Below are 27177 nucleotides of genomic sequence, written 5' to 3' on the forward strand. Positions count from 1 at the left end.
TAGATTTGAACTCAGGTCCTCCTGATCCCAAGGCCACCTACTTGCCCCAAGCTATTCCCTTATTGATGGACACCTGTTTTGCTTCTAGTTTTTGTCTACCGAGAGGGAAGATGCTATGTGAACATTTTGTTATCCGTAAAATCTCAATTATTGAGCTCCCTGGGATAGTGGGATTGCTGGGTAAAAGACCATCAATAGTTTAGTGACATTTCTTCCATATTCTGAGTTGGCAGCTGCTATGTGCCAGGTACTATAATGGGCACCGTGTATACAAATACAAAAACGCAATAATTCCTGCATTTAAGGAGCTAACATTCTATTGGTGAAGTCACTGTATATATAGAACAAATGCTAAATAAATATAAGATGTTCAAGTACAAGGTGTTAGTGAAGAAGCAGTTGGCAGATTGGGCTTTATGTAGAAAGTTATGCTTGAGCTGGGTCTTGAAATAAGTGAGAGATTCTATGAGGCAATAGAATGAAAACAGGCAAGTCACTTAACCCCGATTGCCTCACCAAAAAAAAAAATAATAATAATAATAATAAGAGAATATTCTGAACAAATGTTAGTATATGGATTTAATGGAATATTCCTGCATCATAAGAGAATAGAAACATGAAGACTTCAGGGAAACATGGGAAGAACTATAAGTGATACAAAGTAAAGAAAGCAGAACCAAGAGACTACGGACTAAAAACAACCACGCAAATGATAACAACACTAAAAAAGAATTGAACTCACAGCAACTACAATGAATCATCTCAATCTTGAGGAACTAGTAATGAAACACATTTTGCTCCTCTCAGTAGAAAGGTGGAACACTGTATAAATACATACATATATACACACATACATATATATATATGTGTATGTATGTACGTATATAATGTCAGCCATGGTGACTGGGTCTATCAGCTTCACTTAAGTCCTTTTCTTTTTTACAAGAAAAAGCTTAATGGGTCCAGGGACAGTGTAGAATTAAAGAGAAATAAACATGATATAAAAACATAAGACCACAGTAAAAGTTTTTTGACGCTGGGGGTTGGGAGAGAGATAGAGACAGAAAGAAAGACAGAGAAAGGGGAAAGAGAGGGAGGGAGAGAGAGGAATGGAAGGAGAGAGGAATGGAAGAAAAGACAGAGAAGAAGGGAGGAAGAGAGGGGGAGAGAAGAGAGGGGGAAGAGAGAAAAGAGGGGACAGGGAGAGATTTGGACATTTCGAAGTTTTCCAAGTCTACTTACTTGCCAATTCAATGATCTCCATTCTTTCTCCTTCAACATCCTGACCTACGAACTTCAAACCTTTCTCTTCAAATTGCTGTATTAATTCTGGGTTAACCTGGGGGAAAAAAAAAGAACTCCAATGACTTGAGTAGCATCATGGCACCAGTAGTTATTTAGTCTTGGCCATATCTAGATTTTTGCATTTTAGCTAGAAAACTAAAATAATGACTTATCTCCCTCAAGTGACTACTGAAATGACACATCCTCATGAGCATAATCAGATTTCCCCTTGGTGCCATACTTCCCTCTTCCACAAAGAAGAAACCCTGTAAAGTTAACAGACAGCATGCTATAATAGAAAAATATCTGGATTTATTGACCTCTGTTCAAATCCTGGTTTTGCCATTTACCTATGTGACATTGGGCAGATCACTTTACATCTCTCTGTTTTCTGTCTTTAAAACAAGAGAATTTTGAATAAACGACCTCTAAGGTCCATTCTGGCTCTCAATCATATGAACTCATCAAGGTAGGGGACTAAAGTTGGAAAACTGAGTCATGGTATTTACCTAGAAGATAAAGGTACAGGTACACTGAACTCAAAAATAATCTATATACTAATGTCAACCGGCTATGTACATATTTACAAGAAATACATACACTCTTCTAGAATTTATTTCTGGTAAAGAGTAGGAGGAAGAGAACTGTCCCAAACTCTGAACTGTCCTTTTACTCTCAATTCTGAGGCAAAGGCAGACAGTCTGTTTCTTCTTCAACATCATCATTATCATCATCAATTATATTAATTAATTACATTATTAAATACAATGATGTATTAATTTATAATGGATCATTATGTTGTATATATTGTATATAAATAACAATGTTTTTAAAATAAACATTTTTAAGTACCTGCTACGTGCCAGGCACTGTCCTAAATATTAGGAATACACAGAAAGGCAAAAGATAGCCCCTGCCGTAAAAGAGTCCACAGTTTAATGGAAGAGACAACATGCAAACCACTATGTACATACAAGCTATGAACACGATAAACTGGAAATAATTAACCAAGGGAAGGTATTAGAAGAACAGCTTCCTGTAGAAGGAGGATTTTAATTGAGACTTGAAGTAAGCTAGGAAAGTCAGAGGGTAGAGCTACAGAAGAAGAGAATTCCAGGCAAGGGATCAGCCAGAGAAAATGTCCAGAGCTGGTAGACAGAGTATCTTGTTCGAGGAACAGCAAGGAGGACAGGGTCACTGGAGCACAGAGGATGTGAAGAGATGTAGGGCAAAAGAAGGCTAGAAATGCAGAGGGTACCTGGTATGAATGCCAGACAGGCATGGAGTTTACTGAATAGGAGACTGACATACAGGGTAAGACCTATGCTTTAGAAAGATCACTTAAGGGCAGCTAGGTGGCACAGAGGATAGAGCACTGGCCCTTAAGTTCAAACGCCTGAGTTCAAATACAGCCTCAAGACATTTGTTAGCGGTTTGACTCTGGGCTAACCACTTAACTGGGATTGTCTGCCAAAAAATTCTTTTAAAGATCATGAGGATGGGATCTGGAACCCAAAAAGGAAAAACCCTGGACTTTCCCACATGGCCAAATCTCTGGCATTTGCCTGAGGCTATAATCCTATCAACTGGCCTTTCATTATTGCCTATGCCCAATCTCCCAATTCGGTTACCTAGCCCTCCAGAGTCTATTACCTCCAGATGGCCCCTGGTCACTTCCCATCCTTAATCCTATCTAGACTCCATTCTCCCTTGGCCCAGGTTCAGGTCCCTGGCATTCTGTTCACCCCAGCTTACTGGCCACTACCATCCAGATCTTCCTTAGACCCCTCCTCCAGTCACCCCAAACTACTTGGCTGCTCCTTGATCCCTCCAACAGTCTTTCTGTATATAAGATTCATCTTGTCTCCATTAAGGTGCTCAGATTCTTAAAATCTGGCCCGCCTGCAATAGCGATACTAATGTTTAGATTACTTAAGAGTCTGGCCAATATGGCAGATTCTTTATATCTCACCTACCCCCAATCGATGTTCTAATAAACCTTGTCTTTGGCTGAAAAAAAAGAAAAAAGAAAAGAAAGATCGTTTAGACAGATGCTTAGAGGATGGACCAAAGTGGGGAGAGACTTGGAATAAGCTAACTAACCAGTAGGCTACTGCAGTAGCCCAAGGGTGAGGTGATGAGTACCTGCACCAATGGGGTGGCAATGCCAGAGGACAGAAGGGGGAGAATACAAGGTATGTCATAAAAGTAAAATAAACAGGACTTAGCAACTGACTGGATATGGGGGAGGAGAATGAGAACGAGGAGTCAAGGACGACACTTAAGTTGTGAGACTGGCCAATTCACAGGATAGTGGTACCCTCTACAGTAATAGAGAAGTTTGGAAATGGGGAGGTTTAGGGGTAAAATATAATGAGAAATTTTGGACATGTTGAGTTTAAGACATCTACAAGCCATACAGTTCAAGACATCAATAGGCAACTGGAGATGAGAGACTAAAGGTCAACAAAGAGGTTAGGGCTAGATAAGTAGATCTGAGAATCATTAGCATAAATATGATTTTTTAATCCAGAGGAGCTGAAGAGATCACCAAGTAAAATAGTAAAATGGAAAAAGATAAGGGGGTCAGGACTGTGCCTTATGGGACACCCAAGGTTAGGTTAATGGGCATGAGGTGGCTAATGATCCAGCAAGAGACTGAGAAGGAGAAGTCAGAGAGGCAGGAGGAGAACCAGAAGAGAATGACATTCCCTCAAATAGTGGACTCCTTCACGTAGAAAAAAAAAATTATTTTCTTCCCTGAGTTTCTAGGGGTCAGTTCTGAGGCTCTTAATCATAACTAAAGCAAGCACCCACTTCCCATGACCAATTAGGATTAACGATGCCTTACCTCATACCGATGTCTGTGTCGTTCTTCTACACAACCAACATCCCCATAGAGTTTCCCTGAACAAAGAGAAGATGATGAATATATAGGAGCCAGTATGATACAGTGGGGGAAGGAGGGGAAAGGAGGAAATACTATGAAAAAGAGCAAAAACAGACCTGGGTTCAATCCACCTAAGATGTCTACTACCTGTGTGTCCTTAGGAAAGTCACTTATTTTAGTTTGATCTCATAACAGTTTCTTCATCCATAAAATGAGGAGGTTGAACTAAATGGCTGGTCTATATAGTCCCTTGTAATTCGAGATCAATGATCCTGAATTAGGAAAAAAAAATGCAATCCCCTACCTACAAACTTTGAATCACTCACTAAAAAGAGTGGAGAGTATGATACCAGAGAGATAAAATGATACGACACTTTTCTATGTCTCATTTCTAGAACCAGGCCTATTCTAAGGTAGTTGCAGAGTAAAATAACACTGGACTTAGAAGTCAAAAGGCCTGGATTTAGTCCTGACTCTGTTCCATAGTAGTTACAACCTCTACAAGCCTCAGTTTCCTCATCCACAAAACAGAAGTGTGTTAACAGTGGGTACTGACAGAACTACAGAATTAAAAAGGTCTCCTAAGACCATCTAAGTCTGGATTCAATGACCTATCAGGTCATTTCCAGCTCTAAACCTTCTATGACATCACTATGGGCAGCTACGTAGCACAGTGGATAGAATGCTGGGCCTGGAATCAGGAAGACGGCTCTTCTTCAGTTCAAATCCAGCCTCAGACTCTTACAAGCTGTGTGACCCTGGACAAGTCACTTAACCTGTTTGCTTCAGTTTCCTCATCTGTAAAAATAAGCTGGAGAAGAAAATGGCAAATGACTCCAGTATTTTTGCCAAGAAGACCCCAAATGGGTTTATGAAGAGTAGGATAAGCCTGAAAAATAACTCAAAATGACATCACTGACAACTGGTGAAATGAGATGATCACTAATGTCCCTATTGGTTCTGCATCCTATGACCTATAACCCTCCTAGAAGAGTAATCTCTGAGCCTTGGTTAAATTACCTCCCATTCAAAGCTACTGCAAGGAAGCAATTTGTAAAACTCATGCAAATGTGATGTAAATGTAAGCTATTTACTATAATTCTCAAACTAGATAATTTACATAAAGCACTTTGAACTGTAAAGCACGATATAAATGTAAGTTATTATTCTCTAGCAGAGAATAAACACTCTTAGAATCTTGAAGCATTTCCTGATGAGAAACTTACTCTACTTAATGTGAGGCACTCTTCAGAGACATGACTGTAAGAGTAGCCCAGAGAATCACATACATACTGCAATGTCTTAACAGTGTTTAATGCTTTAAAATAAAAAGTGTGACTGATCGCTCAGAAAAATACTGAACCATATAGATTTAATTCTACCCATCTGCCTAAAGTATTTATCACTGTATACAGAAAATGATTCTAGACACTAGGGAGCAACATAAAAGAATTTTAAAAGATGTGATCTCACGGCTACACTGATTTCTTTACTTTATGGGGTTTTTTATGGGTAAAATTGTATATGCACCAAAGGTAACAGTACAGAATAAGTTTGGAGTTCATTTAGGGAAGCAAATGTCATAAAAATATCACAGAAAGATTACAGTGACTCATAAGTCTCGGCAGCCTGTAAAACATACCCAAACTAGCTAGAATATGACATAATTTATGTACACATACACAAAAAAAGATGTTGCTAGGTTTAACCAATATCATTTGGGCTCTTCTGGTTTCCTTCAAGATTCAACTCAAGCAACATCCTCTGACAGCTTTCATCAGCTGCCAGCACCCTACCCTCTGAGATTATCTTGTGTCATTTTGTATATATCATATATATATATTCCCCTATTTATGTACATACTGTCCACCTTGCTAAAAGGTAGGCTCTTTCTTATATGAAATGATATAAAACTGAAAGTAAGCAAAACAGGAGAACACTGTAACGGCAATATTGTAAGGGTGATCAGTGGCTCTGATTCTTACAATCTAGCCATTGCTCAGATTCCTTAGGAGTCTGGCTAATATGGAAGATCTCTAATAAACCTTGTTTTTGGCTGGGAACAAAAAAAAAAAAAAAAGGATGATCAACGAAGAAAGACTTAACTACTCTGATCACGGCCGTGTTCCAAGACAATTCCAAAGGACCCATGAGGAAAAAATGCTATCCACCTCCAAAGACAGAACTGATGAACTCTGAGTGCAGACTAAAGCATGCTTTTTTCCCTTTATTTATTTTTTCTTGCTTTTTGGGGGCAATATGGCTAACACAGAACTAAGTTTTGCGTGATTTCACGTGTATAATGGGTATCAAATTGCTTTCCTTCTCAATGGGTTGGGGAGCACCTGGAGGGAGAGAATTTGGAACTCAAAATTTTTAAAAATGAATGAATGAACAAATGAATGGTTAAACAAACAAACAAAAAGGTAAGTTCTTTGAGTACAGATTTAGCATTTGTCTTTATCTCCCCAGCACTGATTTCAGAACCTGGCAAAGAGGCGCTAAATAAATGTTTGTTCATTGATTCCCTCCACAACACAACCACTCCAAAAACTTAGAAGCCTGTCTTTTTGGCCAAAGGCATGTAGTTGCTATTGTTGTTGAGTTCTTTCAGTCATGTCCGACTCTTCACGACCTCATTTTGGGGTTTTCTTGGCAAGATACTGAAGTGGTTTGCCATTTCTTTCTCCAGTTCATTTTATAGATGAGAAAACTGAGGCAAACAGGGTTAAGTGACCTGCCCAGGGTCACACAGCTAGTAAGTGTCTGAGGCCAGATTTGAACTAATGAAGACAATTCCAAGCCCAGGGCTCTATCCACTAGGCCACCTAGCTGCCATAGAGCTGATATGGCCAAAATCAGTCACCATAGCTCTAGCTAAGCCCACCATAATAAACATCTCTGAACTTAGTAAAGCTGACCCTTGGATAAGAGATATTCAGTTTAGTGCTAAATCCAGACTTAAACTTGCCAGAGCTCAAGTTCCATTGCCTTAATCTTTGAGAACTATCCTAGATTACCTCTAAACCTCGATGAGGTACAGAAGGAAGGTTTTAATGAAAATAGTCTCATCTGCTCAAATCAAAATCCCATCTAAACTACAACTCCTAGCTCTATCATGAAAATTTCATTGATTATTCCAGCTCACTGACCTTTTCCTACTAGCATCCATAGCCCACAACAAACAATACAAATAATGACAATAGAAACAATTTCCACTGCCATTTTGCATTACAAAGGTTTTTCCTCATAACTACCCTGGGAGGGAGGTACACCATTCCATGAGGGTAGAGTGATTAAAAACTAAATGGTATGCTGCAGTATTCTCTAACTGCTTCGATTCAAATCTGTCAGTTCTAGTTGTCTCAATTAAATCATAAACTTCTGAAGGGAATCTCTTCTATCTCGCTGTGCTAGGTATATACTTCATGTCTGGGAAGTGGTTACTGCCATGCCCTTTCTTCCAAGGTCCTAAAGCATTAGACTTTCCCCCACAGTAGTCAGATACTGTATTCCCCAAATGCCACTGTTTGGGGGCCAAGAAAAGGTCCTAGACAACCGTCATACAACATCTTTAAATAACTGTGTTTAAATTAAATTTATAATGATACTTCTATTGGGAGGTGGAGAGTTGCATAGACCAAGAAGTCATAAACTTAACAGGTCAGAAAAGCATATATGCTCTTATATACCTGTGCTTAGCAGGTACTAGTTTTTTTTAGATAGCAAAAACCTACTAGTGCTTTAGACAAACTTATTTCACTTACCAGATTTCTATACCTTTTAGATTTAACCACATATAAATAAAACTTAGGCTCTTAGTTAAAATTTTTTTTAAAGATAGCAAAAACCTATCAGTACTTTCGACAAAATTATTTTACTTTCTAGATTTCTGTACCTTTTGGACTTAGCCACATATAAATAAAACACAGGTTCTTCTTATTGTTATGAAGAGCTAATTCTGTGAGAGTTCTTTAACTTTCACATGACTTCACTTGTCTCTCCTGTCATGATTTCTACTCAAAAGGTATTCTATACTTTCTTAAGAATCCTTTATCTTGTGCTCAGGGCCAACCATGACACAGCTGTAAAGTAAACTTTCATCCCCAACCTTTCAAAAATTCAGACCATATTCAACCGCAATTTAGTCATGAGAGAATTTTCTGACTCTCACTTCAGTCTCACTCACCTCTGCAGAGACAGAAGGTCCACCAATGTTGTCTATTACACATATTTTCAGACTTTTTCTACGTATTGATAAAATATGCTGATTTTTTTCCTCTTTTTTTTCATCTTTTAAAAAACATTATTCATAGACAGAGGGTGCAGGTGTAAGGTGATTTTGATGAGATGACATAAATAAAATTAAGGGGAGAGAAAGACGATTCCAAAGGGAAAAGAGAGAAGGGAGAGGCCGAAAACAGTAAATTATATCACATGAAGAGGTACAAAAGACCTATTACAGTGGAGGGAAAGAAGGAAGCGGGGTGATTCATATCATCAGATTTGGCTCAAAGTGGAATAACATAACATATTCAATTGGGTATAGAAATCCACCTTACTTTATAGGAAAGTAGCAGGCGAGAGGGACAAGAAGGGGAGCTGATAGAAGGGAGGGCAGATTGAGGGAGACAGTGGTCAGAAGCAAAACACTGGTGAGGAGGGACAGGGTGAAAGGAGAGAGAGAGAGAGAGAGAAGTATAAATGAGAAAAATTAGATGGAGAGAAATATACAGTTAGGAATCATAACTGTGAATGTAAATAAGATTAACTCACCCACATAACAGAAGCAGATAGCAGAGTGAATTAAAAACCAGAAACCTACAATATGTTGTTTACAAGAAACACACTTGAAGCAGAGTACGGGTAAAAGGATGGAGCAGAATATATTATGCTTCAACTAAAGTAAAAAGAAAAAAAAAAAGCAGGAGTAGCAATCATGATCTCAGACAAAGCAAAAATAGATCAAATAAAAAGAGATTAACAAAGGAAACTACATTTTGCTAAAAGGCATAATAAAAGATAGAGAACATTATGAAATACAAAATGGATGATTTTGGTTTACATTAAATTGATAAGTTTTTGCGCAAACAAAGCCAATACAACCAAGATTAGAAGGGAAGCAGAAAGCTAGGAAACAATTTTTACAACCAGTGTCTCTGATAAAGGCTTCATTTCTAAAATATAGAGAACTGAGTCAAATTTATGAGAAAACAAGTCACTCCCCAATTGATAAATAGTCAAAGGATATGAACTGGCAGTTTTCAGATGAAGAAATTAAAGCTATCTATAGTCATATGAAAAAATGCTCCAAATCACTATTGATTAGAGAAATGCAAATCAAAACAACTCTGAGGTACCATATCACATCCATCAGATTGGCTACCATGACAAAACTAGAAAGTGATAAATGTTGGAGAATATATGTGAAAATTGGAACACTAATGCATTGTTGATGGAGTTGTGAGCTGATCCAACCATTCTGGAGAGCAATTTGGAACTAGGCCCAAAGGACTATAAAACTGTGCATACCCTTTGACCCAGCAATACCACTTCTAGATCTGTATCCCAAAGAGATCATAAAAACAGGAAAAGGACCCACATGTAAAAAATATTTATAGATGCTCTTTTTATGGTGGCCAAGAATTGGAAATTGAGGGGATGCCCATCAATTGGGGAATGGCTGAACAAGTTGTGGAATATGAATGTAATGGAACAGTATTGTGCTATAAGAAATGACGAGCAGGCAGACTTCAGAAAAACCTGGAAAGACTTATATGAATTGATGCTGAGTGAAGTGAGCAGAACCAAGAGAACACTGTACAGAGTAACAGCATCATTGTGCAATGACCAACTTTTCATAGACTTGGCTCTTCTCAGCAATGCAAGGATCTAAGACAACTCCAAAAGACTCAGGATGGAAAATGCTATCCACATCCAGAGAAAGAACTATGGAGTCTGAAAGCAGATTGAATCATACTACTTAATCTTTTTTTCTTTTGTTGTTTTACTTTGTCTCTTCTTTCTTGTGGTTCCTCCCATTGGTTCTTCTTTACAACATGACTAATGTGAAAATATGTTTAATATGTATGTATATGTAGGGCCTATATCAGACTGCATGACGTCTTGGGAAGGAAGGGGAAGGAGAAGGAGGGGGTGAAAATTGAAAACTCAAAAGGTTATGGAAGTGAATGCTGAAAATGAAAAATAACTTAATTAATTAAAAAAATTTTAATAAATAAAAAATAAAAGATAAAAGGTACCATAGACAATGAAGTAATATCAATACTAAATATATATGCACCAAATGATATAGCACCCAAATTTCTAAAAAACACTATTTATTATATGAGATAACTCTCTGAGAAGGAAGGGATAATAGAGGAAGCTATACCAAGTAAAAAACATAATTCATCAATAAAAACTTATTTAAAAAAAGAGAAAAAGTGAACTGTCAGGCACTAAGAGGTTAAGTGACTTGTCCATGGTCATGGTATAAGTATGTCTTAGAGGAAAGACTTAAATCAGACCTTTCTGACTCTTAGGAGCTGCCTTCTGTCCATCATACTGTACTGTTTCTCAGGTACATACACACACACACACACACACACACACACACACACACACACACACACACAAAACAACATTCTTATTATCTATCATATGACAAGTTTGGTATGCTTTATGCATTAACTTCACAGTCCACAGGTTAGGAAACACTTGTTTAGTTCAAAAAGCTTATGATGTGGCCGGAAGAAACAAGAATGATAAGCAGTAAAAAGACAAACGCCTTTGGAGTCAAGAGAACCTGGGTCCCAATTCTGACTCTGTTGATGTTTACTGCCTCACAGTAACCTTGGGTAAATCACTTAACCACCCTAGGCCTCAGTTTCCTCATTTGTAAAATAAAGAGGTTGGATGAGATAGGTCTCAAAGGTTCCTCCTGCTTCTGGATCTATGATCTATAACTGAGTGTGGTATAAAGCCTATGGGAATTCAGACGATGCAGAAACAATTGAGTTTTGGGGGAACCAGGGGAAGCTTCCTAGAAAAGATGAGATTTGAGCTAGCTCTTGACAAACAACTGAATAGGAGTTAAATGGAGAGAAGAAGAACCAGAATCCAAGAAAGAAGATGTTAGTAAATGTATAACAACATAATCAGTAGTAGGGGCAATCATCTTTTGAAATAATAAAGGAACGCTAAGATAACTTACTCAAAATAGAGTCTTCTGTTTTGAAAACTGTTGTTCTTTTTCCCAGCCTCATTGTTCCTCCCATTTCGCCAGGGTGATGCTCAGGCATATCAATCACCTTAAAGAAAAAATATTTAATTGTGGTTTCATAAAGGATTTTTTACAAGAAAATTATATAAAACTTACCAAATAAAAGGTTTTCTAATTTTATTTTTTCAACTTAACACATAAACCAAAACCAACATGTAATACCTAAAATTAAAAAAAATAGTAACAAGCAACAACTTTTCCATTAGGCATTCTATGGCTCCTTACACACTCATCCATTTCCCTCTGAATACATGTATCTTTATTAATATAGTCACAGTCGTTACAGCAATGACCACCTGTTTCTTCTTTTACAACATGACTAATATGGAAATATGTTTTACATGATTGCACATATATAACCTACATCAAATTGCTTAGAATCTTAGGGAGGAAGAAGGGAAAGGAGGAAGGGAGAAAATTTAGAAATTAAAAAAAATAAATGTTATGAAAGGAAGGAAGATGCTATCTGCATCCAGAGAAATAATTGATAAATAGAATATAAACTGATAAACAGAAGTATGTAGAGAATGATTTTACATATATGTATATGTATATACACATATTTGTGTCATATGGTAGCCATCTCTAGGGCAGGGTGAGGAGGAGAGAAAAAAAGGGGAAAAAAGACATTTACATGATAACTTTATTATATCTTTAAAAGGAACAGCAAGTTGTACATAATAGATTTGCAGTTTCATGTGCAATCATCTTTTTTTAATTTATGGAAATGCTTGTTTTAGTCGATAAATTAAAAATAAAATAAATTCTAAAAAATTTTAAATGAATGTTAAAAATTGTCTTTATATGTAATTGGAAAAAATAAAATACTATTAAAAAATAAAGGATAATGACAATCCACGTCTCCAGAGGACCAATGATGAAAAATGTCTCCCACCAACTGAGAGAGAGGAAGAGAACCAAATATAAAAAATGAGACACACATTTTGGACATGGCCAATAGCGGTATTTGTTTTGTTTGATGATGCATATTTGTTACAAAAGTTTTGTTTTTCTTTTTCATTTTTCAATGGGAAAGGAAGAAGAAGGTGAGAGGGGAAAAATGTTTGATAGTTTAAAATTTTTCAATTTGTTTTTAAAAATAGCCATAATGTGTATACATAGTTTTCTTAGTTCTACTTTCTTCATTTTAGATGATTTTCTTTCTACATTTCTTATAATCTTTACATGAAATGACTTTAACTATAATATAATCATAATCAATGAAAATAATAACTTCCCAAATTTTTATGCTTCAATGATCCATAGTTTCATCACTATGGGCAAAACTTCCGTTAACACTAACCATAATTATTCTGTTACTTAGTAGATGTTCATTGAAAGCGCTATGGCCAAAAAATACTCATCTTTTAGCTTGATCTTGAGTCTCTCTAAACTTTACTAGGCTAGTTTGTGGACAAAAGACATGTAGTTTCTCACTGGGTCTATACTCTTTAGGACCTGACAACCTTCAGCATTGCTGGTATGTAACCTTTAAGTACCAAGGTTCACAGACAGAATGTTTCGTACACTGTCAAACATGCTCTGAGCATCAGATGTTTTGCTTGTTTTTCTTTGTCACAAGGGAGAATCCAATCTGGAGGAGAGGGGTGTAAAATGACTATGATATTATGACAAAAGGTAACTTTAGTTAACCTTCACAAGGACATATCATTAAAATTGGACTTTTATGGAGTTTGCTGTATTTACCACGTGATAAAAGTTAACTAGCAAATGTTCTTATTTTGAGATTTTCAGACAGTAAAATCTGTCCCATGTCTTCCCATATTCTACTGCACAATCTTCCCTTCAAGTCTGCATTAAAAAGAACACTGGATTTGAAGTCTGATGACTTAGCTTCGAATTCTGTCTCTGCCACTACTACTTGTATAACTGACCTCTGAGGGGCCTCAGTTAAATGAGGGTATTGGACTAGAATCAGAAGTGTCAACCTCTAGGGGACCAGATTAAAATGTAATTGGAAAATGTTTAACAAAATTTTTCTTAAATACTATACAACTTGGATAATGTTAACTTGTGGTTTTCTAAGTCAATATGACCCACAGGGATCCATTTGAGTTTGATACCATTGGACTAGATGACTTCTAAGGTCTCTTCCAACTTTATCATCCTAAATTGTTTATTATATTACCATATAATTAATATTATATTATCACCCCAAATTGTTTATTAGATTGCCACTTCAATAATAGTATATCATCTTAATTGTTCATTATATTAACATATCAATAATATTACATTATCCTGAATGATCATATTATTACTATATTATCATCCTAAATTGTTTATTATATTACCACATCAATACTATTATACTATCATCTTAAACTGTTCATTATGTTACCATATCAAGCAGCCTACCTGCTGTTTGTTCTCACTGGCTTCTCTATTCATATTCTCTTTTCTAAAGTTATTGCTCCTTCTCATCTTTGTGACTCACATCAAGATGACTGGCGATGACCCCAGATGCAGTGGGAGCACTTGGCCTTTTTCGACTGCCTTCCTCTTACTAGGAAAAAGTTCTATCAACTAACTAGTCCTGTGAAGCATGGACACTGGCTGATGCCTGTTTTTTTGCAAACAAACAACACATCAAACACTAGAAGAGAACTATTTGCTCTAAAAGTAAAAATAACCAAAGTTATCTTTGCACTTAGAAACTGACTTTCAAAGACAGAACCACTGAAGAGTTAATCAATCTTGAGGATTACTTGCGGAAATTTTTTTTATAACCTTGGACTATTTTCTGCCTATTATACTCAGTAAGTTTCTGAATCAATTCCCTCACCACCAGAAACATAGAAATTAATGCAAATGCATTAATAAGAGCCAAACAAAACAAAACAACAGACATTTATTAAGATGCTCCTGTGCACAAGGTGCCATACTAGATGTTAAGACGGCAGTAACTGAAGAGACATGGTTAGATAAATGGCAGCTTATTCTAATTATTTTTAGATTTAATTTTTTTTTTTTGGCAGCCACATAGAATGGTGGATAGAGCCTGCAGTCAGGAAGACTCATTTTTGTGAATTCAAATTCAGGCTCAGACACTTACTAGATATGTGACCCTAAGCAAATCACTTAACCCTGTTTGCCTCAGTTTCCTCATCTGTAAATTGAGCTGGAGAAGGAAATGGCAAACCACTTCATTATCTTTGCCAAGAAAACCCCAAATGAGGTCATGAAGAGTCATCAGGCATGACTGAAAACAACTGAACAATAACATTCTAATTATTTATTCTGGCTTTTCTGTTTAAAAAAAAAATCCTTCTTTTGGGCTTTATTTATTGCTCCACACAGACCTTTAAAACCCTATAATTTCCTGAGGAAAAAAAGACCTTTTCCCCACACACACACCTACTCCATCCAGGCGGGACATTCTGCTGCTCTCATCAATGACTCCCCAGAATTGTTAGGTACACTGAACCCTGTGTTCCAAGGCATAAAGCAACAATCTTCATTAATTTAAAAAAAAATCAATAAAACTTTCCTGCCAGATAAAGTAAGTGACTCTGAAGTTAATTCTTTCTTTCATTCGGTACTCTCAGCCTTGACCTTTCTCTCTGACTCTCTTTGCCCTTTAGTAGTTATTAGCAGCTCAACCTTTTGTATAACTAGTTTATAGAGTAGCTAATGCTCCCATTCATCTCACCCCAATCATATTTAATCAAGTAATTATTAATAGCAACTAGGGAATTTCCAAGAAACTTCAGATAAAACTGTTCCACCCACTATAAATTCACATGAAAAGAAAGAAAGAAATCTAATGCTTAGTCAGGAGCTCTGTCTCCATGAAGACAACCCTAAGTTGCCAGTTTTACCCTAGCAATTCTTGTATCTATTGACTTATCTGTTCAGTGGTCTGTCTACTTTGCTCCTAAGAAGATGATACCGGTATCTCTTCGATTGCTGGCAAATATAACACTCACTCACGTAAAGTATAGTACAATCATAAAGCTGTATTGCTAGAAAGAATGAGAAAAATAAAGCCCTATTGCCAGAAAATTCTGTGGGGAAATTTTGCCCTAATCTGAATGACTAAACAGATTGGCCTTGGGGACTTTGCTGGCAACTTCCTTTTACAAGTTTAATAAAGCTACTTGGGGCCCTGATAGGATCTCCAAACTTTTAAAAGGGAGCCTATTAGTTGGGCCTTTATACGACAGTATTGATTTGATTCACTCAGCCCACTGCCTTTCAAAGAGCAAATAAATTGAATTCTCTTTTGAAATGAGGGCACGAGGGGAGTACCAAATTGCAGCAATGGTCCTCTGATCAAAAAATAGCTGCTTTAGTAATAAAGATTTGAGAAAGTGAAGACAAGGCAAAAGGAAGGCAGGGGAAGTTCCCAGCTTCAAATGAATTCTCTAAAAGAAGTGAATGTGAGGTCAAGGAATTGAAGGAAGAGTACAAGCAGAAGGAGTAGTTAACTGTTTGGATATGCTATTTGCAACACATGCTTGAAAAGATAAAAGAGATTAAAGAAGATCAATTAATTTTTAATTTTTAACTTAATTTGGCACTTTATTAATAAGTGCCAGATTATTGTTAATAAGAATGATGTGTGTTTAATTCAGCTGATATTTCTGTAGTTCTTGAAGGTTTGCATTTAATCTTTACAATAACTCTGTGAGCTAAGTACTATTATCTCCGCTGCACAAGGAAACTGAGGCTCAGAGGGGTTAAGTGACTTGCCTGAGGTCACATAACTACTAAGTATCTGAGGCAGGATGTTAACTAGGGTCTTCCTAAGTCTAGCATTCTATGCATTCTCCTGTGCATATATTAGATATAAATATGTGTGTATCATATATGTAGTGGTTGCACACATTATATGTGTATGTGCATGTGTGTATATACACATTTACATACACACATTTATGGATATAACTAGCTCAACTTGTGCAGGACAATTTGGTTAATTATGTTTATTTCTCTTTATAAGCAAGCTAATTTATTATTTAACATATATAATTTCCTATTTGAATTTAATAAATTTATATTTAATTTTATAAACAAAACTATTTCTCTTTATGAACAAGTCTAGTGAGATAGGTTTTTCTAAACAGAGATAAAATTAGTTGTCTTCTGCTCCTACTTTGGAAGGAATTCAGAATGTAAGCTCCTTGGAGGCAGGAGCTGTCTTTTGCCTCTCTTTTTTCCCTGCTCAGCAAAGTGCTGAGTAAATGCTTAGTAAGCATTTACTCAGTGCTTAGTAAGTGTTTATTGAATGAATGAATGAATGAATTTGAAATGGAAGAAAGTACCATATACCATCTCAAGAAAGTGCTCTTCATTGGGAAAGACTCTCAATTGTGCTTGAATTCCATCCCTGAATTCCTATACGGAACAAACTAAATCTAAAATAGAAATGCCTCAGTTACCCACTCCATACTCATAGAAAAAAACCACTTGGCTCCCACAGCCTTCTTCCTGGAAACTCTGATTTTAGCTATAAAGTAAGCTTAGTCTGTTCCCTAGGGTAAGATCACCTTCTCTTGGAACTAAGCCACATATAGTAAAAAAATGGAAAATGGATCAATGAGTAACTAATATAAATGACTTTACAGCTTTAGCAGATGTAAAATTCCATGTAAAGGGTAAATAACCCTCATTAACCTTTACCACCGCTTTCTGCAAGTCCACCTAATTTACTGCCCAGGAAGGGTCCAACGAGGTCAAGTCACTTACTGTGACCTCACTGATTTAAGCAAAGTCTAATGCAAACTAAATTCTCTTACTCATAGATTCCTAAACGGCTCTTTGAATACCGAGGGCAAAAAAATTTAATGAGTTTTCCTTATTGCTAGATGGTTTGGTTCAACAGTCTTTGCCTTTGTTGTAAACTACATAACTTTGCATGCTTTAGAGAAATGAGAATCTGAATGCTCAGGAAATTTGGCCTTAGAATCTACTACTTTGCTTTCTAGCTCTCTGAAGTCAATCCCTCTTTGCCATGTCCTCTCTGCTTGATTTTTTTTTTTTTTTTTTTAAGGCAACTGGGGTTAAGGGACTTGCCCAGGGTCACAGAGCTAGGAAGTGTCTGAGGCCAGATTTGTACTCAGGTCCTCCTGATGACAGGGCCAGTGCTCTATCCACTGCACACCTAGCTGTGCCCCTGCTTGATTATTTCTAAAAAATATTATTTTTGTGTTTTATATTTATACCTACCATCTTACATATTAAATACCAATAGAAGTCCAATATTTAAATATGAACCAGCATAAGACCATTCAATACAATTTCATGTTAATCATCTCATTCTCCTATTCTAATGGTTCATGGGATTCCAGTAGAATGTAAGCTGCATGAGGGAAGAGATTGCTTTGTTTTTGTCTTCTTTCCCCATCATGTAACACAGACTCTGACACAGAGAAGAAAGCTTATTGAATTGAATGGGATGAAGTCTAAATTCTTCATTCTGGCATTAAAGGCCCTCCATAATCTGGTCCCATCTTACCTACCAAAAAAAATCAATGAATCAACAAGCATTTTTTTAAGCACCAAGTTTATGCAAGCACTTGGAGGCTCTTAGACACAAACACAAAAATGACCCAGCCTCTGCCCTCAAGAGCCTTCCATTCTATACCTCAGCACCATACCTCCTACTACTTTCTAAACTCTAAGCTAATGTCTTCACTATCCCTTACACATGCTGAGTTTAATTCTACCTTGCTGCTTTCACTCATGAAGCCGCACTACCGCAGTTCCTACTGCTTACCTTCATTCTCCTTATCTAAATGTATTTTTCTTCAAGGCCCAGGCTAAAGTCCCACTTTCTTCGTAAAACCTTTTCTGGTGAACCACACATATGCTGGCACTTAATTACCTCCATTTTTTAGTACTTTATCATATACTAAAAGAGACGACATGTGGCAATATAAAGAAAATTGGAGCCAGAGCACCTGGGTTTCTTGAACTCCAGGTCTGCCACTCATTGACAACCTGTGTGAACTCAGGTATATCACTCAAAATCTCTAGATCTTATTGTCCTGGTCTATAAAAGCAAAGCATTAAACTACAGGATCTATAAGGTCCTCTTCCAATCATAAGTCTATGCTCCTATATTTCCAATACCTCATAAACCTGTAATTTCCACATTGTGGTTTCTCTCTTCATTCACACAGATCAGAAACCTTTAATAACTTAGGAGGAGGCCTTGGAGGGTTGCAGTCACCAGAAAAATTCACACATCACTCCCTGACAACCTGGAGATGACCTCTTTGAACCTCGCTACCCTGGTCCTTGGACAACAGGTTGGCAGTCCATCATCGGGGCAGACCCAAAGTCTTTCCACTTGAAAGAACCCACCAGAGCTTGTGCTCAGCTGGCACCGCCCTCCACACATGATAAAGCACTGAAGTTGGATTTCTGTGGATACTTATAGCATTATTCTTTAATAAGTCTTTTTAACAAATCTTGTATCCTCCTAAGAGTAATACAAATGAGAGCTAATCTTTGAGTCAGGGAGACCTAGGTTCAAGTCTTGCCTATGACACATACTGGCTATATGATTGTGGGCAAATCACCACCCTTCTCGGTGCCCCCAGGAAACCCTCTAAGACTTTAAGTAGAAAGGCAAATATTGATCTGTATTGGGAGAGGAAGTTCCACACCCAAAACTCCCTACAACAATGAAATTGTGGGTCTACTGTACATCTCCAACTCCACCTCCACCCCAGCCCCACCCCTAAAAAAAAAAAAAACTCCAACTAAATTTAGAGAAAGAATCAGATCTTCTGCTTTTTCTATGTTCCAGTACTTAACATAGTGCCTGATACACAGTAAGTACTTAATAAATGTTTACTGATTGATAACTGACTGACTATATTCCCCATGAAGTTTCTACAATCCACATGGGTTGGGCAGTTCTTTTTCCTAAAAGATATTCCTTGAGACTTAATTGGCTCAGGGAGCTAGAAGTTCAGGCTTCCATGTGGCCTGAGAACAAAAAGCCACAAAGCTCCAGCTGCTCCCTGATGCGTAACCTGATGACCACCAAGGGCCACTCAGAAGCAAGAGGAAACTTCACTTAGCTGAATCAATTCGTATCCTCACTACATATCCTTGTTGAAAATCCTTCCCTAGCAATAGCTAAGTAAATCTCTTTTTATTAACTGTTGAATGGATTACAAGCACCTCATCTTATTCATCTTAAATTACCAGAACAGTCTAGTCAGCCCTGGCGGCAGCCTGTAGTAATTCTCCTGCTGAAAATCCCACCCTTCACTCAATCAACAAAGCATTTATTAAGGACCTACTATGTGCTAAGAATTTTATTATAACTCAGAATACATGTTACAAAGACAAAGGCAAAAACAGTCCTTGACCTTAAGAAGCCTACATTCTACTGGAATTACCTCCTAAGGGAAAAAATAGAAGTGATTAGAAAGAAAACAAGATTATTAAAGATTTAGATTAGAAAGAAAATGACATTGTTAAAACAAGATATTACAAGTGGAAATTTAGGTGGCCGGGGCAGCTAGGTGGCGCGGTGGATAGAGAACCAGCCCTGAAGTCTGGAGGACCTGAGTTCAAATCCAGCCTCAGACGAAACACTTGACATGTACTAGCTGTGTGACCTTGGGCAAGTCACTTAACCCCAACTGACTCAAAAAAAAGAAATTTAGGTGGCCCTAAGTACATGTATTCATTGCTGACCAAGGTTTCTTACAATGGTGTCTTTACACAGCAATGTCAGATATGTGTATACCTAGAAATACTATATGTGTGTGTATATGTATATATGTATTTGTGTATATATGAATATATATATGTGTATGCATACACACACACACACACACACACATATTTCCCCTAGGAAAAATTACAACCATCTTTACCAGGTGTTTGTTGAAAAGTACCACTTCCAGGATTAGTAACCAATACTAACATTATTAGTAGTAAAGCTAAGCCTCCTAATATAATTCATGGAAATAATTCTCTTGATATGACAATATTATTCTAAATGTGTTGTTATTCAGTCGTTTTTCAGTCATATCTGACTCTTTGTAATCCCATTTGGGGTTTTCTTGGTAAAGATACTGGAGTGGTTTGCCATTTCCTTCTCCAGCTCATTTTACAGATGAGGAAACAGGGTTAAGCAACTTGCCCAGGGTCATACAGTTAAGTAAGTGTCTGAGGCCATATTTGAACTCAGGAAGATGAGTCTCTCTAACTCATGCCCAGCTCTCTATCTACTAGCCTGCCTAAGAGTGACAGGCTTTCAGGTATAATTCTATTGTTGCTGATCAGTCATTTCTGACTCTGTGTGACCCCATTTGGAGTTTTCTTGGCAAAGCATTAAAGTTGATTTCTATCTACTTTTGTAGATATGGTATTATTCTTTAATAAGTCTTTACATTTTTTAATAAGTCTTTTAACAAATCTTATATCCTCCTAAGAGTAGTACAAATGAGAGCTAGTCTTTGAGTCAGGGAGACCTAGGTTCAAGTCTTGCCTATGACACATACTGGCTATATGATTGTGCGCAAATCACCACTCTTCTCAGTGCCCCCAAGCAACTCTCTAATGTAAGTGGCAAGACAAATTTTGATCTGCATTAGTAGAGGAAATTCCAAACCCAAAACTCCCTACAACAATGAAATTGTGAGTCTACTGTACATCTCCAACTCTACCTCCACCCCAGCCCCACCCCACCCCACCCCCCCAAAAAAAAACTTCAACTAAATTTAGAGTTCAGAACCAGATCTTCTGCTTTTTTCTATGATCCAGCACTTAACATAGTGCCTGGCACTGGAGTGCTACTGGAGTGGTTTACTATTTCCTTCTTCAGCTCATTTAACTGATGAAGAAACTGAGGCAAACAGGATTAAGTGACTTGCACAGGATCACACAGCTAGTAAATGTATGAGGCCAGATACGAACTAAGGAAGAAGAGTCTTCCTGACTCCAGGCCCAACACTTTATCTACTGTGCCACCTAGCTGTCCTATGTGATTAAACACCAGCATGTGTACATTTTTAGAAATGGAAAAGAAAATGTTATTTAAGTTTAGTTATTGGATAACAAAAACAACAACAACAGTTCTTTTCAGTTAAAAAGCACAGTGCTCTAGCATAACCCACCACCATAAAGATATCTGGAACTTTTTGACCATCTTGCTGTAATGTGAGGGTCCTAATTAATTATACTAATTAAATCCTAATTTTTTTTTAATCCTAATTAAAACTTCAAGGCAAAGTCCGAATGTGTGTTGTCTGCATCAGAGGTGTCAAACACATGGAGTAAGGCCCAAACCAGACTACAATGTCTTTAGGAAATAGTTAGCAAAATAAATAAAAATACAACAAAACATAGATAACACTAATATGTGATTTTCTAAATCAACATGACAAGAATTCTTATGTATGGTTAGTGGCTACCATTTCTATCTGAGTTTAACACCAGTGGTATACATGGCACAGTGGACAAAGTGTTGAATTTGGAGTCAGGAATACCTGGCTTCATATACTGGGCAGTTATACTGAACATTGGACATTTACCATAGCAAAGTCACATTTGCAGAGCCTCAGTCTGGATATCTGTTAAAAAAAAAAAAGGATAAGAATACCTACAGTACCTACCTCATAGGGCTGTGATGAGGGAATGTATGTATATCACTTCATAGAAATCTAAAAGCACTATATTAAGTGTTACATATATTAAGAGAATGCCATGAAGTAATGGGTAGCTAGGTGGCTCAGTGGATAGACTGCCTTGTCTGGAGTCAAGAAGACTCATCTTCCTGAGTTCATATCTGGCCTTAGACACTTACCAGCTGTGTAACCCTGGGCAAGTCACCAACCCTGTCTGCCTCAGTCTCCTCATCTATAAAACCATTCTAGTATCTTTGCCAAGAAAACCCCAAAAGGGGCCACAAAGAGTCAGACATGACTGAAAAATGACTAAACAACAATAATGAAGTAGTAGATATAAAGCTGGCCACAAACCTAGGAAGACCTGGTCCAAGTCCTATCTCGGATATGTCCTGGTCGTGTCTCAGCACTCTAGGCAACTGTCTAAGAGTATAAGGAGGGGCAGCTAGGTGGCACAGTGGGTAGACCACCACCCTGAAGTCAGGAGGACCTGAGTTCAAATCCGGCCTCAGACCAAACACTTACCACTGACGAGCTGTGTGACCCTGGGCAAGTCGTTTAACCCCAATTGCCTTAAAAAAAAAGTGTAAGGTGAAGAAAAAATGCTAGTGTATGCTGGTGGAAGGGGCTTCCTCATCTGGGAGTTCCTATGTCAATGAAATCACAGAGCCACTCTGCATGCCCCAATTATAATTATTACATACTTTTACAACTGAAGACCAAATTCCTTTTGTTATCCCTACATAGTTATTACGTCTTTCATACCAAGTACTTTGGTAAACACGAATAAAACAGTGATATGCTGAGCAGAGAGGCAAAGATCCCATACTAAAAAGCCTGTTATCAAGTCTCCACCGATTTCCTATCTTGTTCCATAAGGAGTTAAGGAGAAATAAGTCTTACAATGGTAGCTATTTACAATACCAAAGAAAGGATGAAGAGGAACACTCCAGAAACTTCAAAAGGTGCTCTGGGACAACTTACAGTCAACAGGAGAAAAACGATCCTGGAAGGTACTTATTGCCTCACAGAATGATACTCCAATAAAAGAAAATTCAGTTTCCCTGGGAAAACCCTAGAAGCTCCCTAGAAGATCATACTTCTTCTAGATGAACAGCAGTTTATTTACAAGGTTTATTTTTTAAAAAGCTTTAGGGATAATCCATCAAGTGTGTCCTGGGAAGAAGGAGAGAGATATAGAGGAAAGAAAACAGTTCACGAAAGAATCTAAAAATCAAAATCATTCTTCCACATACGCAAGTAACGACGAAGCTGAACATTAAAATTTAAGCAATCTAAAAAAATGAAATACAGCAATAACAATTTTTTTAAATGAAAATTTGAGTTCTTTTCCCCAACTTTCAAAGAAATTACTTGGGAAATGTTTCTTTCTTCACCAAGAAAACAGCCAATCACCCATGAAGATTCATTCAGAGTGCCTGCCCTCTGTTGATTATTTCCAATTTATCCTGTATATAACTTTATTTGTACACAATTGTTAGAATTTTATCTCTTCCATTAGACTGTGAGCTCCTTGAGAACAAGGGCTATCTTTTATATTTCTTTGTATCCCCAGTGCTTAGCATAGTACCTAGCAGGTACATAATAAATGTTTATTGACTGACATAACTAATAAGTACCCAAGGCAATATTCAAACCCAGAGCCTCCTGATTTTAAGTCCAGTGTCCTGTCTATTATACCAGGCTACTTCTCATTCATTTACAATAATACAAAGTAACTCCAAAAGGGGGAGAACACTCATTCCTGGGGAGAATCAGAAAAGACCCTGTATAGGAGCCAACATCTAAGCTACACTTTAAAGAAAGCTAAGGATTCCCTAAGATTAAGGTAAGGACAGAAATATAAAGATTATATTCCAAAGGTCAATCCATGCTTAATTAAGTTAATTTTTTAAAAAACGTATTTAGTCAAACTTCAAAATACAAAATAAGGCAAGCACCAGAACTCAGGAGGGAAAATAGACAAGAAAAAAATTCAAACCTGCTCTTAGGACTCTGGACCATTACAATGAGGTGGCCCTTAACTGTAATTGCCCTTAATTATAAAATTATCTTTTGAGGTTCACATGGGTCTCAAGCTCAGGTTTCTAAAACCATTAATTATTACCTTTAAATGGCAAATGGCAAACAAAAGGAAAACTTCACAATCAGGGTGGCGTGTGTCTGTAAACACTATAAAAAGTCGAAGGAGCCTCCTTCGCTCTTCACCTTCTCTTTGGATTCGTCCTGCTGTGCTACTGCCAGGTAAACCAGGTAAGTCCAGTTTTAATCCAATCTGAAATTCCTACTACTCATGTTAGTTTTGTATTTTCCATATAAGAATGGGCCAGAAGGAAAGCCAGAAAGAGAAACAGACAAGAATTAATCTGAAAACTACAGGTCAACAGATTCTTTAAAAAAAAGCAAACTTCAACAAAAGAAAACCTGCAATTTCCTGTACAAACTTCTTTCTCTGTTCTACTGTGTATATGTTAATGTCTAATCTACTTGGCGCTGGTTAAGTTCAGAATAAGAATAAAAATTAACTGGGGGAAAAAAAAGAATGGGCTCATTCCTGCTATGGATTGAAAGATATCTTTTCCTCAACAGGCTAAAGGGTAAATATTTTCTATCTGTCAGCGTCCCTGCCAACTTAGAGGTTAGCTGCTGTTCTCAGATGCACCTTCAAAGGTACATCCTGAATGATCCAGATGTGCTACATTAAAAGTGAAGGACAGGGGCAGCTAAGTGGCTCGGTGGATACAGCACTGGCCCTGGAGTCAGGAGGACCCTGAGTTCAAATCCAGCCTTAGATACATGATACTCACTAGCTGTGTGACCCTGGGCAAGTCCCTTAACCCCAACTGCCCGGCCAAAAAAATAAAAAAAGAGAGAGAAAAGAATGTTACCAGTTACCAATAATGGAACAGTCTGGACCAATTTCTAGAAGACCCAGCAACTCTTGATACAAAAAGGCTCAAGGGTACTGATTACTAGTCTGTTTTCTCAGCTTCAGATCCTTCTCCACCTTGATCTAAGAAGGAACACTGAAAACCAGAGATGACATTGAAGCGTATGAGCTAACTCCTGCTAGTGACCCTATCATCCTATTCCATCATATGTATCTCCTCTCCCCTCTCTTTTACTTACCTCTATTCTTTGTCTTTTTCACATCAGCGTTGCTTAGCCCTACTAAAGAATTAAGAGACTGCTGCCAGAGGCAAAGTGGTACAACGAATAGAGAGCTCGCCTTTGAGGCAAGGTTAAAATCCCACTTCTGATACTTATCTGGGTGAACCTAGGCAAATACTTAGCCCCCCTCAGTGCCTCTAGGAAACTCTCTAAGACTATAAATGGCAGAGCAGTCACCAATATGCATTGGTTGCCTCACCAAGGGTTTCTTACACCAATGAAATTATAGGTCTGGACCATATTTAAGAAGGACCAGAATTTTAAAACACCTAAGCAAATTTTTGCATCAATTGACATGAATGGTCCTTTAACTTGACCCCTTCTATTTAAGTCTGGCAGCTTTTTCTTTTTTTCAATTAATCCATTTTTCTCTAAATTTACAGGAAACAAAATGAGTGCATTGAAAAAGTCCCCTGAAGAACTCAAAAATATTTTTGTAAAATATGCAGCTAAGGAGGGTGATCCTGACCAGCTGAGCAAAGGTGAACTGAAACTGCTAATCGAGGCAGAATTCCCAAATATATTGAAGGTGAGTCAACTTCAGTGGCCCCACCTAGCCTTACAATGGGTGTATGTGTGTATGGGTGAGGATGAGGCTGGGAGACAACTAGATATGACACCTAAATGTACGAGTAAAACACATGGGTAGTTACGTGGTACAGTGGATAGAACACTGGACCTGGAGTCAAGAGGACCTGAGTTCAAATCCAGCCTCAGACACTTGCCAGCTGTGTGACTCTTGGCAAATCACTTAAGCCAGATTGCAGCTCCCCCCACCCCCAAAAAAAGAAGTAAAACACAAAGTAAGCTCCCAGAGGGTACTTGAACTTACCAGATTCAGTCTCAATGAGTGAAATATGCCATTTTCTCGGGGACAGATATTGGTGACTGGGAAGGGGAGCCAAGCTGAGAGCTAACAGTTAACAGTTTAGTTTGTTCTATATTTCTAAGTGACTTTACAAACAGGATACCGTGAATTGGTATGTTTTTATCAATTAACAAGCATTTGTTTTCTTTCCCTTCCATTTTACCCTCCCCACTAAAAAAAAGAAAAAGAAAAAACAAATCCTTAAAACAAATATACAGAGTTTTCTTCATGGGTTCCCATAATTGAAGAAACAAAGCTAAATCTCTAAATCTTCAGTGACAAGACTAGTTTTTATGTTGTTGTTCAGGGCCACCCATTTAATTCAAAAGGGCTTGTTTAAAAAGGGCAACAACAGATTTCTAGACAATTACTGGAAATGAACTGATTTCCTTTTGCTATAACATCTCATTTTGGAACTACCTTAAAACTGTCCAAATAAACATACATCTACATCTTCCTTGGGGACAAAGAGGATGAGTCTCTGCTCCCCATTCCCTTGTTTTTAAAGCCTCCTTCCTATGGAAAAGCAGCATTATGTTCTCTGACCTCCAGAATTCTATTTCCTTAGAATCCAATCCCACCTCCCAATGATTTATTTTATATAAAATTGCCTTACTTCCCAGGTTTTATTCAGAAACACATTGTCGATGTGATGTGGTGGAGGGAAACTTCTCATTTCCCTCTCCCTCTCTCTCCCCTTTCTATGCCTCTCCATCTCTCAAGTTCTCAAACAAAGGATCAGCTTATCTTAAAAGCTTTCAATGTTGGGATAGTTAAGCTCAGGAGGAGCTCAATTCAAACCCTGCCTCCATCACTTTATTAGCTATATGACCCTGGGCAAGTCATTTATATTATCTCAGCCTAAGTTTTATGATAATATCTCCTATTCATCAAATTTCCCAGGGTTGTGGTAAGTATAAAATAATTTATATGTATAAAACATTCTGCAAACCTTAAAGTACTGAATGAACATTAGCTATTATTTTCACTTAACTAGCTGTATGACCCTGGGGTCAGTCATTTATCTTATCTTAGCCTA

General features: G+C 37.5%; 2 protein-coding genes across 5 annotated transcripts in view; one reads left to right on the plus strand and one right to left on the minus strand.

The window, feature by feature from the left end:
• The window catches only part of CTPS2 (CTP synthase 2), a 132590-nt gene that overhangs the window by 40043 nt on the left and 65370 nt on the right, over nt 1-27177 (minus strand). For all 4 annotated transcript variants that reach the window (XM_027835387.1, XM_027835390.1, XM_027835388.1 and 1 more), the window contains exons 14-16: nt 11391-11487; nt 4136-4191; nt 1243-1339 (exon numbers count right to left, since the gene is read on the minus strand). In XM_027835387.1, the coding sequence (XP_027691188.1) occupies nt 1243-1339; nt 4136-4191; nt 11391-11487 (250 nt within the window). The remainder of the gene's footprint in view (nt 1-1242; nt 1340-4135; nt 4192-11390; nt 11488-27177) is intronic.
• Nucleotides 24289-27177, plus strand: part of S100G (S100 calcium binding protein G) — a 5688-nt gene continuing 2799 nt past the window's right edge. Inside the window, exons 1-2 of the mRNA XM_027835391.1 lie at nt 24289-24352; nt 25654-25799. Coding sequence (XP_027691192.1) covers nt 25662-25799 — 138 coding nt within the window. The 5' untranslated portion in view covers nt 24289-24352; nt 25654-25661. The remainder of the gene's footprint in view (nt 24353-25653; nt 25800-27177) is intronic.

Source organism: Vombatus ursinus, unplaced genomic scaffold (genome assembly GCF_900497805.2).
Source record: "Vombatus ursinus unplaced genomic scaffold, bare-nosed wombat genome assembly UNPS02014814.1, whole genome shotgun sequence".
Taxonomy (NCBI): Eukaryota; Metazoa; Chordata; class Mammalia; order Diprotodontia; family Vombatidae; genus Vombatus; species Vombatus ursinus.